At 34.2% G+C, this 14,979-nt stretch overlaps 1 protein-coding gene across 1 annotated transcript in view; it reads left to right on the top strand.

Annotated features, from left to right (window-relative positions):
- The first annotated feature begins 457 nt into the window (after positions 1-457).
- Positions 458-14,979, top strand: part of LOC148598652 (protocadherin Fat 3-like) — a 29,787-nt gene continuing 15,265 nt past the window's right edge. Inside the window, exons 1-5 of the mRNA XM_088561466.1 lie at positions 458-614; positions 1,805-1,888; positions 7,727-7,888; positions 9,055-9,133; positions 9,799-9,959. Of these exons, the coding sequence (XP_088417592.1) occupies positions 566-614; positions 1,805-1,888; positions 7,727-7,888; positions 9,055-9,133; positions 9,799-9,959 (535 nt within the window). The 5' untranslated portion in view covers positions 458-565. The remainder of the gene's footprint in view (positions 615-1,804; positions 1,889-7,726; positions 7,889-9,054; positions 9,134-9,798; positions 9,960-14,979) is intronic.

The following is a 14,979-nucleotide window of genomic DNA, read 5'->3' as shown; positions in this document are numbered from 1 at the left end:
ATCATTTTAGGGCTTAGTTAATATTGAAGTTGGTAGAATAAAGTTGATCAACGTATGAATGAATTTAGAATTTCAAACACGAACACATCCTTTCAAAATTTGATACAAGTGCCAATTATTTTTTGTTCATCAAAACATATAAAATGACGCAGATATATTAAAATATCTGAACTATTATAAACCCAACGTCAGTTTCGAATTCAGGTGAATGGACCATGCGTAATTCAATTATTTAATTTCATTGGTTTAAATTATGAGGTGCATAATAGTGATGTAGATCAATTCAGCCGCCTTTGTAACCACGATTTAGAAAGTCTGGCCACGTGGAAAATTCGGAAATAATAGAAGTACACAAAATGACGGGCTTCATTAGATTTAAATTTAACGATTTCTGTTAAATTTAAATATGATCTAACTTCTTAAAGTATTAAAAAGTTTCTTTTATCAAAAAGTTAAAAGTATTCTGTTACATGACAAACCTCCATAAAATAATAAGTAGAAAACATGTAAAAGTACATGCCAATATTGAGATTGTATACATCATATAATTCTGCCTGCGTTACTTATGTTCGGGATATATTTTATAATAATTTGTTTGTCGGTGACCATAGATGGTAAGTGTCTTAAAGATAATTATGACTATACAAGACAAACACTTTGTTAGCGTCTCACCTAGCTAATACACAGTTTTAAATTCACTAATAAAATTATATTATCTACTCTTTAAATACCAGTCCATATGAAATTCAGACACTGCCAATGGTAAAGTGATTCATGGTGTAGAAAAACCCACCAAATAAACGATGCTTTTTCAGTCTACATGTGCTGTGCTTTCACAAAACGATAATCTTTTCTGCATTCATATCTGCACTTTTTAGAGAATCATACATTCATCTACCACTAAACTCAACCAAAATGAAGCCAAATCAAGAACGACAAGTCTTGCTAAGTGGAAATTTCATGTACAATCTATATAACTTATATCTCAAAAGTGCAACAACCAAATGAAAAACTAAAACTGGTTATGTGATCAGTAACCGTCTCTGAACAAGAAATAAAACTGAATTTGGTGTGTTTTTGACATGCATGAATCACCTTCTGTCTGATTTTCAGAAAGACTTCTACTTAAAGAGTTACGAGTAGCAAAACACTAACTGTATATAAACAAATTTCCGTTTCATTACTGCAGATTATGGCAGTATAAAACTGCAGATTATGGCAGTATGAAACTGCAGATTATCGTTATGGAACGTTGATCATCCAATAGGTATAATTATCCAATTATCCTTAATACGACAAGCATCAGCAAAAACAATCATTGCGAAATCTACATGAATGAACACTCGAATAGCACTTGGTTTGACATGTTTGATGAAAAAAAGTTCCGGGCAGTAAGCACGATTAAGGCTAACATAATTAGTTGTATTGTTTTTAGTTTCAGTTGATACATGTATAATTTTATTTGGTTTACTAGAAATGTCGCAGAATTGTACCGAAAATACAATCTGAGATTCGGTCTTTTAAAAACGAAACAAAAATACAGAACGAAAAAAAAGGCCCTTAAATAAACATTAATAAAAAACCAAACAAACAAACAAACCTAAAAAAACTCAATGCAATACATTTCAATGGAGCACCCCATATGAATTAAATAACACACATAGGTAAGCAAAAAAAAAAAACAAAAAAAACAAACAAACAAACAAACAAAAAAAACAAAAAAAATTACTGAGGTTTGCGGTTTTAAAGTGTTTTTCTATCACCACTATGTGTACCATTACGTTACTCTAACGAAACATTTCAGCTCTCGAGACACCATGTGGAACCGTGACGGTAGGCGGAACCGGACTAAATGGAGGGGCATACACAGAATTGGATAATACTACAGGTCTGATTCAAGTCAAATATATGAGTTGGCTGGATTTATATTCTAATATTCTAATTATAATATTCTAAAATTGAATTATATTTCTTTTAGTAGTCATTTTCCAGAAGCGGCGTTTTCAGTCTAGTTTTAGTTTTTAGCAATAGTAAGAAATTTTTGTTTTTCTTTAAGAAAATCATCATATTTTGAAATTTATAAATTCAAAGATCATTTTTGAAAGCGAAATTATCGTAAAATACAAAAAAAGTATCCTTAGGTAAGGAGAGTATTGGAATAAGTCGGAACAGTTCCATTTAATTCTAATAAAACATAAATCCCGCTGTGTTTTCACTGCATGGCTTAGTATTAATATACATAAGTTCACACCAACGCATTGCTTTTGCGCCATTTCATTTGCGCCAAAACATCTTACATTTGCGCAGAGTCCTATAATTAAATTACAGGTCTATAATTTGCGACACAAACTATATTTAATTTGCGCCAAAATAAATTATTTCATTTGGACCAATTCAGGGTGAATTTGCGGAAGCGCATTAGTGCCAAGTGTCCACTGGAGTTGATGTAATGTATTTTTACTTTTTCTCTTGTTTTGCCAGCATTTTCTGTTACCCTTGCTCACCACGGGTAGGTTAAGGTTGGGTTTTCCGCAGGATGTCATTTCATGAGAAAATGGTTAAACATTCAAATTTTATTTACAGCATGAAACAGTGAATTAAGTCATCTTAAAATCACCATAAGCGGTATATACACGTTTGTTTACTTTAAACCAGGAATCATTTTTCAGGTTTGTTCTTCCAATGACTACTAGTATATTATTAGTATAATAGAATCCTTAGTTCTCCACCCGAGGCTTACATTCTACATAAAACTGTATTTATCTTACTTTACCATGGAAGAGTAATCAAGGGAACCAAGGTTATAGCGGTAATCAAAAGAATGTATTCCAGGGACAAAGACCAGACATGGAAAACAGACATACACAACAAAGAACATAAAGTAACTAAAATCATACATACAAAGTAACAAAAGTAAATGAGCAACTCGGACTCCACTAAAAACTGGGAGCATGGACCAGGTGTACCGGTAGGGTAAGCATCCTCTGCTTTTCTAGAAACACCCGCCGAGTTGCTCATAAAAAGTCAAGTCCGGGGTAGACAAACGAGGAAAGGAAAACTATGACCCGTTGAATAAATCAGTTTTCATGGTGCAGATGGATACACTATAACGATCCACGAGTTCATGATGACGACCATAAAACTTCTGTAGTGATGACTTCAATCTTGTAGCAACATAACCCTGTTCCAGAAGCCTATTTGTTAGAGTTCTAGCGCGTAGTTTCGGCAAGCTCTGGCATAAGGTATGAGTTGTGATATGAATATTCCATACGCAGGAGCCGAAGGGATGTTGCCACAGATGAAAGGAAAGTTGACAATTCTGAATGAAAAGTCATCACGTTTGTCGTAAAGTTTGGTCAATAGTTTTCCTTTACCATCGATTTCTAAGTGTAGGTCAATTTATGAGGCAGACTTCACAGTGTCTGTCTGTAGTATCCTTAATCTCAAGTTCTTTTGGGTAGATGCGATGTATCAAATCCCCGAAATCAGGATTGTTTAAAGATAATACGTCATCTATATCGCAAATGAAATTGTGAATATTAAAAAAAATAATAAAATAAAAGCCATTCTCGAATAAAACACAACCCGAATGTTTGTTTTTATTCATAATGATAAAGCTGCAAATAATATTTTGTATTGAAATTCTTCAAAAATAAATAAGAATTCACCTACATTCCAACTGACTAAATTTTCAAAAAGTGAAATAATGAACAAACACAAACTCATCGCTACCTCTTCACAAACTGAGCGTAGTAGAAAGAAAGTTGAACTACGTACTGGCTTCCCTATCTTCACAAATCACCTTATAGGTACCAGTATCGTATTGCATATCCCTGAGCGGGTGTACGTCAAAACATGGATGCCATAAAAATATAGTGCATTTTCTTTTTGCCTCTCTACAAACTAATGTTTTGTCAAAAGACATGAACAATGACTTAAAAAATAGAGCAAACATCACACTGTAAGATGAAGAACTTTTTAAAAAGAAAATCTAACATAATATCATAAAAATGTTCCACTGAAAAGGTTGGTTAGGTGAGTGCAAAACGAAAGTGAAAGTAGGGAAAATTGCTATTTATAGTTCAAGACTACTTTTCTGTCCAATCTTCGTGGACTCACCCTATTTTCTTTGCAGGAAATTATTTTTTCACATGTCCTTAGAAATGCTACATAAGTGAAAGTTTTATTGAATCAATTTACATATTTTTTAAAAAATCCTAAAAATATGCACTTCACTATAGAGGTCTATGGGAAAATTAATACGATACTGAGACCTAGTAAGCCAGTTTTTCAAGTAAAGTTGGATATTCAGCAAGTGGTCTTTACCAGCTGAAAAAGTAGTACCCCAATACAGGTAACACTTTTAAGATGAATTAGCCAACTTTTGAACCTGATTTTTTATGGTAGCTCTGGTTTTTTGCATTTATGGTTAATCTTGACCAAATTTGGAAATGCATTTTGTTTTCATGAATTTGTAGGATATCAGTTCAATAAAATTATTATCTTGACTATTTATGATGAGCATATCTATATTCAGGTAACCTAAAGCAAGTAATACTCCTGCATAAAGGATAGTTTTCAAGTTACAACACATTTTAAGTATGTGGTTAGGACTTGAAAATAGTCATTTTCCATACATTGCCTCTTATATATGAAAAAATGAATATTTTTTTTATTTTTTGTTTTTCTTTCAAATAAATAGCTAAAATGAGTTGCCATATAACTGTGTGGTTGATTTAAACACAGAAATGTCACAAAAGTCATCAGCCAATTTTTTAGTGGACTTTTTTTAGTGGTTCAAATGGACAGATTCTAATGCGGCAAGAAAAATAATGGTGTTTTTTCATATAAAAACTGAATTTTTTCAAAAAGTATCTAAAGCAGACAATTGTTATTATAATATTTATACCAGTAAACTATATTTCTTGCATCATAGCTATCTGTTTTAAAGAAAAAGTCCTTTTCCTGTGACATTGAGGTCCATTTGTATCTGCCTGGGGTACCAAAATGGCTTAAAATCTGTATTTTCTGCATATGAAAAGCTATATTTTTTTAAAACTATGATATTGGTATAATTTTTTCTGGATTTATTATAATTGAAATGACCATATCTATAGTTTAAAACAGTTGGTTGTACCGGTCATTATACTTTACTTTAAACAAGAGGCTCCCTTGAGTTAAAGACAAAAAAGGAGGTTCGGATATTGATATTTCCATATATGGAACTCACAAGTGGGGATTAAATAATGATTTGGAACTCATAGTACAGCTTATGTATCTACCATGTCAGAATAAACCACAAAGTTGCTTAGTTTGATTAATGCAGCAGCTTTTTATCAAAAGTAATATTTTCTGGCTAACATTGAGATATTAGTCTTATGCCTGGAATAGGGTACCTATATAAGAATTTTAATAGAAAACTCATGTTTGTAGCAGGGCAATGATATTCTGAATTTTCAGTATGGCAATGAACACTCTAGCAGAAAAACAACAACTTTTAGGATTATATTGAAATGTTTATTAGTAATAGGTACCAGTATCGTATTGCATATCCCTGAGCGGGTGTACGTCAAAACATGGATGCCATAAAAATATAGTGCATTTTCTTTTTGCCTCTCTACAAACTAATGTTTTGTCAAAAGACATGAACAATGACTTAAAAAATAGAGCAAACATCACACTGTAAGATGAAGAACTTTTTAAAAAGAAAATCTAACATAATATCATAAAAATGTTCCACTGAAAAGGTTGGTTAGGTGAGTGCAAAACGAAAGTGAAAGTAGGGAAAATGGCTATTTATAGTTCAAGACTACTTTTCTGTCCAATCTTCGTGGACTCACCCTATTTTCTTTGCAGGAAATTATTTTTTCACATGTCCTTAGAAATGCTACATAAGTGAAAGTTTTATTGAATCAATTTACATATTTTTTAAAAAATCCTAAAAATATGTACTTCACTATAGAGGTCTATGGGAAAATTAATACGATACTGAGACCTATAGATGTAAATTTATTTCCTCTTCAAGCCATTGCTCAACAACCGGACTTTCCCTAATTATGATTTTTTGTAACAAAGCTGCTGCAGAACTGAAATGAACTATTTTTGGTACATTAAAAACTCGCTTGAAGTGCTTAATTAATTACATGCCCAAGTGGGATCTGGGAGCATGACCAGGTGCAAATTATAGCAAATATTATTTTTCAAGTAGTGGGAACAATTTAACAGGTGTGGAAAATGTTTCATAGTGAAATAATATCATGTGGAAAAAAATGTGAAATAACTTCACTAAGAAAATCCGAACTATTATGTCTTACATATACATATCACTATTGGTTCGAATTGCTCATATTTGTAACAATATTCCAGATTCTTTATATAACCAAGAAAGTTTCGATATCACAAGCTCGTAAATATTTAACCAATACAAGGAACATATTCTCCAATACAGATGTACTTGTAAACGATTAATAGGTGCGGGTATCTCCCACCCTATATTTTATTGTAATATTCTTCACAAAGCATGGAAAACTCAAGTTGAATACTCACTCAATAAGTTGACTAAACGACAGGGGCTTGCTTCCACTATCAAGTATACAGCCCTGATAGTATATAATTCTAGGTTGCATACTAGTAGGGCTGCATATTTGATAGTGGGTGCAAGCCCCTGTGACTAAACCTTTAAACAGGCTAATTCGTAAGGGATATAGTTAGTAAATTGTTGTCAAATCGTAGAATCGTTGAAGATGCAATCGGTTTGGTATTAACATTGATTCGCTCATAGTGTCTTTACATAGAAACCTACGCACAATTCAAATACAGTTTTCGGCATGACAAGTGTTGTGTCCTTACTTAAGATTTAGGATGTACCATGGTTTTCTACCCCTCATGGGAAGAATTGTGATTGATATTACACACGATGAGAACATAAAGTTTAGAAGGTTTAAACTGGTCTGGAGCTGGAATATCAGTTAACTGCTATATATTTGTGTAATGCATAATCAGTTTACTTATTTCTGTTTTAATAAGGGACTCGGATTTTGGAACTGATTTTTAGGTGTGTATAATGATGTTGATATTTTTTCCACTGAGGCTAGATTTAAAAGGGGGAGTATTGTGATCACACCAAAGTACTTAAACCTGCGTCTGTCCCAAGTCAGGAATGTCTGGCCTCCATCTGTATTGTTTCGTTTTCACTTTCAGTTTACTATTATGTTGCTGGAGTATATAATGAGTTATTTCGCTATACGTGTATATAATGTTGTTTTGGGACCAGCTCCAGCCTTCACTCTGGTATGAAGGTTTCGTTGTCGTTAACTGAAGACACATGGGTGGCCTTGAGCTGACATTTTCATCTCGGTTGGGTTATGGTCTCTTTGCAACATTCACCATATCCCTTCCCTTATCAAGTTGGAAAAAGTGGTTTGTTTATTGACGTGAATATCATTAGAGGCGACCTTCATTTTTTAGAACTATCTTTGTATGGGAACTTTGAAGCGAAACTGTTGTTAATTGATGGTCTTTCCTGAAGGTTCAATGGTGACAGAATAATTGCAGACACTAACAGGTTTAAAAATCTAGACTCTGGCGACTGCGATGTCGATTCCGGTCTTGGATCTTGATTGACAAAAATGATAATAAAAAAATGAAAAATTTGTTTCCCTACAAATGGAAATAATTGTACCTTATCGAGTATCACTTTAACTCGTTAACTTTATATAACTTTCAGGAACCGGGTATTTGGCGAAGGCATATAAATTGAGCTGTTGCGGTGTGTTGACAGAATGGAACGTGAAAATTGAAGCCAAAGGAACAATTCATCTCCAAATATGGAAAGGGTCTGGAACATCGTACGATTTGGTTTATTCCGATACTTACACATTTTCGACAGGTATTGTGGTTTTTGTTCGAACATGTAAACTGCTACTTCCTGCCGTTAACATTGCCCTGTTTCGTTTGTACAATAAAAAGATTTGCTCTTATGCAAGACCTTCTCCTTACGTAAGAAGAGTTTTCTTATATAATGACGAAATGTTTAACGAACAAAGCTTGAACTGAAGGAGATTGTTTCCGTCCGGATACTATACAAATAATTAAAAACATAAACTACATTTTTTTTTCATTTCGATCACTGTATGTTGGGTCCTACAACACCAGATCCTGTTCTGTTCAGACAATCTTGACAAGCCAAACTGATTTCGGCTTCAAACATTATGAAAACTTATTGTAAACCGAAAACATACGACGTGTGATGGTTTATGAAGCTGTCCTCCTAAGTAATGTAAACCCGTTTTGTAATTATTCACTTGGGGAATTAAACTTTTTTGTTTTATTCATGTTAGCATTAGGATATTTTTATTGTTTAGGAACCGTTCCATCCGATCACTGCATGTAGGATATAACATCAAGTATCAGTCTTGTATTACATAACATGGAGGCTAAAAATATAGTGCGTTTTCTTTTTGCCTTTTCCTTTTTTTTGTCTTTAAACAAATGATTATCATATTTCATCAAAAGTATAAGGTAAGTTTTTGAGGAAAAACAGTATTTTCGTGAAAAATAATGCTTCAGAAAAGGGATCTAATTTATGAACTCAAAAGTGAAAGTAGATGTCTATTTGTAGTTTGACCTGTTCTGGTGTACCAAAGTTCGTGCCTTTATAATGAACCTAAAAATTATTTTTGACATTTCCTTAATTGAAAAACATGGTCAAAAGTTAGATTAAAACTCCTTGTCTATTTTGAAGAAAAATCATGAAAATTTAAGGTTTGCTATAATAGAAGAAAACTTCTTCGTATCAAAACTGTATCGACAAAGAGCAACGATTTTTAAGGCTAGGTTTTCAAGAACAATGAATATTCAAATATATATACTTGGCATAATGATTGATAAGACCACTCAATATTATACATATCATTGGTGTGTCGTAAAATTCATAAAAGTGTTGGGAGATCCAGAAATTATAAAGTACAAATAGTTACATATATATTTGATATTTATATGTACTTTTTATTCCTGTTCTTTATATTCGCGTAACTATGGTTACATTATTCCCAGATGATGCTCTCAAGGTCCAAAATTTACCTATTGATACAGCCTTGCGACCGACGATGAAGACTGACTATTACATCGGATGGTAAGTATCAACAAACTGCGATACCCATTAAAACATTGATGTTTGAGCAATATTCACAAGACTGACACAAAAACAGATGTTCGACAAAATTCACACAAAACGCTCTCCACGACTCCTCTGTGAATAGAAAACATGTAACACTCGGCTGAGTCTCGGGTGATATATTTACTTTGTGTGGTATAACGGTGTAACGTCCTTTATTACCACCGAAGTCTTACTATTGCAGTATTTGTTATATCTGTCCGCCTATCTGTCCAATTCCTGATTTTTTTAAAATTAACTTTTTAATCAATCATTATGGTAGTACCAAAAACGCTTTATCCTCCTTTTTCTTGTTTATATTTTTCACAGAATCGTAGTAGAGGGTATTGCACTAAACCGCAATACTTCACGAAGTAAATATATGATATATGACCAGTTCAACATTACAATCTTATAAAATAAGCCCTAAAGTTTCTTCAATGAACTTTTTTCTTTTAATTCATGTTTCGCCTGAAAATTATTCGCGATGTTAAACAATTCGCATTAAAAGGGCAACGTTATTATTTTTTTGCGAGAGTCTACGTTCAAATTTTAAACCAAAGAATTTATGGTAAAAACTTTAAAATATAGCACCGATTAAATGTTACAGTACATTAATTATGAATAAATACCATCTTTTACAGGCACAGCACCGGAACTGATATGATTCCATATTCAAACGGTGCAGGTGCAGTGGATCAGAACTTTCGGGTCGATTCGGGCTCTACCACCGGCTCGGTAGCATTCACGACTGGTTCTTTGCTCAACGGAAGATCATACGCTATCAGCATAGTGGTGGCTCCAAGTAAGTTCAACCCAAGGAGCTCAAGAAACGTCATCTGGTGCAGGGTTATTGTTTAAAACGAAATGTTTTCAATATAAAATCAAAAATTGAAGTCTTTAAAGTCGCTAATCGTCAAATATTCTTTACCACTATTTTTGGCTTGCTTTCAACAACCGAAATTGTACGAACTCAAGCAAATTGCAATATGTTCTAAAACGGTTGACCTCCTCTAGAATCTTAGTTTCCTTGATTACTCTTTCGTTACCATGAAGACCCCAATGTTTATCAATATAAAAAAAATCGTAACCAAGAATCGTGTATTTCTCTCGGAGAATCAGATTTTAGAACCGCATTAAACAACTGGTAACCTCTGATTCGTAGACTAGGCATTTTTCAGTTATATTACAGAAAGCTCAACGCTAACCGATCATTTTACCTTTTAATGTAAACTTCCCGCTCAGATACAAATTACAAGTAAAAACACACATAGAACACATGAGTACTGCATTAAAGATCTACATTTGATCTCGTATTAAGCTAGAAATGACGGTTCTATGGCACCTATCTGCAACATAAGGTGGCGTAGTAATATAATGTTGGGTATTCGGACACAAGGAACCGATTCGAACACTATGAACGCGGAAAAAACAACTTACTGGTACGCTATAGGTGAGTATGAATTTTTCACTACCATACATCGTGAATGTTTGATATAGGATGCCTAAAGTGGCATTCTTACTGGGGAATGATTGGGATTGGTTTATGCCGAATTTCGAAGGACAAATTAATACCGATTATTTCATATTCCTTTACTTCACCCACAATATTGAATCCAAAATCTTTATTAATAAAAGTCTATTGCGTTACCTGGAGATTGAGAACTTCGAGGCTAATTTCCTGATTGTTCTTCCAAAAATTCCCCATTCAAATATTGTACTTCCGGTCAAATCACAATGGAAGATTTAAACATTATCGAAGCCGAATCTGTACGTTAGGTCGCGATCTGGTCTAAAGTTCCCATGTACTGTGAACCACGCTCCATACATTGAAATTATAACTTTCCAGTTTTTATGGATGCCGTGGAGGACTACGCAAGAAAAAAGATAAAACGAGAAAAAGAAGACATTGATTCTCTGTCAGAGTGTATAAAGGCTGTGAGGTCTTTAATGTTGACATTTTCATTTTATGAAAATTTTAAGGAGGTCATTGAGTGTCAATGCTGCAATCAGTTTTCAAAGACGCCGATGTAGCAAAAACATTGTCTACTATACATGATAAATATTTGTCAAACAGAGCCAAAAACAGCATTGGTTTTGTCTGCAAAACGTATTCAACCATTTTTTATTATCAGATATAGACATAGAAAATAATAGCAGTAATAAGACTTTCACTGCTACCCCTCTCCAAAGAAGAGATAGTGAAAAACCATAAATCTGTGCTATCCACTTTTGGCCTCTACCAAAGACAATTATTATGATCTACCGTCTATATACTGGATTCCTGAACTCCACAAGCATCCATACAAATAACGATACATAGCTGGATCTGCATAATGTATCACCAAACCCCTTTAAAAACTTTTAACTTAGACTATACTCACAGCTGTCAATTAGGGTCTCCAGTCCTACCACTAAACTTGTTACTCCCGTTGTGGTTTTAATTCAATGTAGATCTTGAAAAATTTTGACAATCTTCTGGAAACCCTCAATTCAAGGTTATTATCAGAATACAAACGCTTTAAACCCTATGATTTTTCAACTCTTTATACTTCTATTCTCAGTACTCAGCTAAAATCCAGACTCAAAAACATTATACATTGTTGTTACTCAAAAAAGACGGTACCTATATACAAATATGTAGTTCTTGGTAGAGATTCCTCACACTTCGTAAAAAAAAAATCCTAATCATCTTCCAAATACTAGTATACCAAAGACGTTTTCTTAATGTTGGACATATTTGTCCTGTGTGATGGACGTGATTTTCAACAAACGACCGGCATTTCATTAGGAACAAATTGTGCTCCTATACTTACAGACATATTACTTCTCTGGTATGAGGTTGACTTTATAGCCGATCTGATCTAAAGGAAGGAATATCGTTTAGCCAGGTCTTTTAATCTCATTACCGCTATATAGTTGACGTGTTATTGTTAATCCTAGTTTATGTGATTTTATAAATCACATCTACCCTAAAGAACTTGAGATAAAGGATATTACAGATACTGTTATGTCAAGCCTCATATCTTGACTTACTTGTAGAGATCGATGGTAAAGGAAAACTATTGACCAAACTATACGACAACAAACGCGATGACTTTTCATTCCGTATTGTCAACGTTCCTTTCATCAGCGGCAACTTCCTTCCAGCACCTGCGTATGGAGTTTTCATATCACTCATACGTTATGCCACAGCAGAATTTTTGTATTGCGCTAGACTTCTTATACTTAGGCTTCTGAAAAAAGCGGCTATGTTGCTACAAGATTGAAGTCATCACTGCAGAAGTAAACTAGTATTGTGGTCGTCATCATGAACTTGTGGATCGTTACGGTGTATCTATCTGCACAGTGACAACTGATTTGTTCAACATGTCATAGTTTTCCTTACCTCTTTCGTCTACCCTGGACTTGTCTATTTATGAGCAATTCGGCGGTGTTTTTACAAAAGCTGAGGACATTTACCCTACCGGTGCACCTGGTCCAAGCTCCTAGTTTTTTTAGTGGAGCAGTTGGTATCCAATTAGATAAATGTACATGGGAAAATATAGTGATCACCATTTATTCAGAAAGTATACATATCAGACATGCATTGTGCTTGGACAGAGTTGACCTAAGGAAGAAAGGGTATTTATTTAGAATGAAATCGATATTGAATGCAGCTCCCTAGAGCAAAGAGCTATCCATGATTATACACTGAATTATGCACATTCTATATGCAAATACTTAATATACATGAGGGAATTAAAAACTGTACAAACAACGATTTCCAAAAGACAGAAAAGTGACAATTCAGTTAAAAAATGCAGTTGACTATTTTATGTACATACTACTTACAATTTATGTATTGCAATGCATGAAAAACAGACCCTACCAGGGGCGTAGCTGCCTATACGCAAATACGCAGCTTCGTACTTTCGGAAAAAGTAACAAAAATAAAAACGCACATTTTAAAGATGAAATAAAGGTTTTATGCAATGACTCACTGGGGGCCTTAAGCGGCCCCCCTCCCAAGACCCCTCGCCGTAATTTTGCGTACAAATAAAACAGGCCTAGCTACCCCTTGTCTACACTGGTAGAATCAAATAATAATTAGTCTGCATCGTCGCCACACGAAAATAAAAACCTGCCAAACAGGATTTTTAATTGCATGTGCAATGAATTAAGACGCTAAGCATCCATAAAATATCAATGCATTAGGTTGAAAACACCTACAATTTTGAATTAAAAAGTGTGAAAAAGAAATGTATTTATAAATACATTTATTTTTACCTTCATCTTAGGAAAACTAGGTAATCTATTTATGAATTGAACAACTCATAATTACAAGGTTAAGGTAAAACATTGTTTTGTATAGAAATGTCATGTCATATGTGTAGATTATGTACACACTTTTGGTCACTAAGGTAGACCACACTTATTACACGGAGCAATCTTTTCTGTCATCTTGCAAAATCACACAGAATTACATATTTTCTATAAACTGATGTAAAGATAATATATCTAAGTTATTGCAAATGATTTTTTGACATAGTAATTCGAATGGCGACCCTTCAAATGAGGATAATTGGCAGGAAATATTCTTCCAAAGGGAAATAATTGGCGGGGAAATGACCTATAGATATATATAGGGAATTTTTGTTTTTTAACATTATTAAAAGAAAAATAGTTCGATGACCCCCAGTTTTTGTTTTGAAATATGAAAGAATGTCAGTTGAGTGTTCATTATATAATGTTATAAGTAAATTTAATCTGCCAGTTTTCTTTTATAAGTTTTCGATATATTCAAAATTTCCTACAGAATCCATGTAAAATGTATTAAAATATTGGCCTTAGTAAGGATCCATTACCGCAAAATTAAGTTCGGTGACCTATATCTTTTACATTATAATTTAAAGTATGTTCATTCAGGGTAAACTTTGAGAAAAACTTGGAAAATTTATCAACCAGAAATATTAGGTATGATCTACTTTAAACGTTTTGCTATGGTCAATATCCGTCAAGGTTTGTTTGTTTGTTGGGGTTTAACGTCCGAGCAGCAATATTTCAGCTATATTCAGCCGATGAACATGAAATGGATGATAAAATGAACATGAAATGAAAAAAAAGGATGGGACACAAGGATAATAGGGTTGACAAATTTTGATTGCCACTGAAAAAGGGGGGATGGGTAAGGTCGGGCAATTTAGCCCTGTGGCGGAGCGCAAAGGTTCCTACTCCTATCGAATACCACAGCAGGGTTCTTTAACGTGCGAGGAACGTGGCATCTTTCCCAACACGGTGCACCACTATGGTTTGCGGTCAGGTTTTCCGTATTATAGCCTGACAACCCCAGCATGTAACACGCCAGGGGTATCCCATTCCACCACCTGTGGCACACATCCCAGTTGCTCTGTGGGCAGAGCGCCTAGCCCCCGGCTAGGTTTCTGAGCACTATTTAGTCGCCTTATACGACAAGTTTAGCGTTGCTGCAGGCCTATTCTTTTAACACCCGGACCTGCACGGGGCCCGTCAAGGTGAACCGTCTCAAACATGGGTGCAGGACGTCACTTCCCTTTAATAAATAGAGACATTTAATCAGGTTTTGGTGTTTCTTCGAGTTTATTCACCACAAGGACATTCCGCTCTCACTAAAATGTTAATTAATAATGATCCGTGATCTTAGTGTCTAAACCACTGACTGCTGCTGATTCATTATTGACTTATACTACTGGACATTTGGCATAAACCAAGTCCAATAATTTCCCAGTAAGTGTGCCACTTCAGGCATATCCTATAACAAACATTCACGATTCATGTTAGTGAAAATATTTACTCACCCATAGCGT

This window comes from Perna viridis, chromosome 14, assembly GCF_037379345.1.
Source record: "Perna viridis isolate PV_CMFRI_1.1 ecotype Kerala chromosome 14, ASM3737934v1, whole genome shotgun sequence".
NCBI classification, from domain to species: Eukaryota; Metazoa; Mollusca; class Bivalvia; order Mytilida; family Mytilidae; genus Perna; species Perna viridis.
The sequence above is the reverse complement of the archived record's forward strand: the minus strand, read 5'-3'. Positions and strand labels throughout refer to the sequence as shown.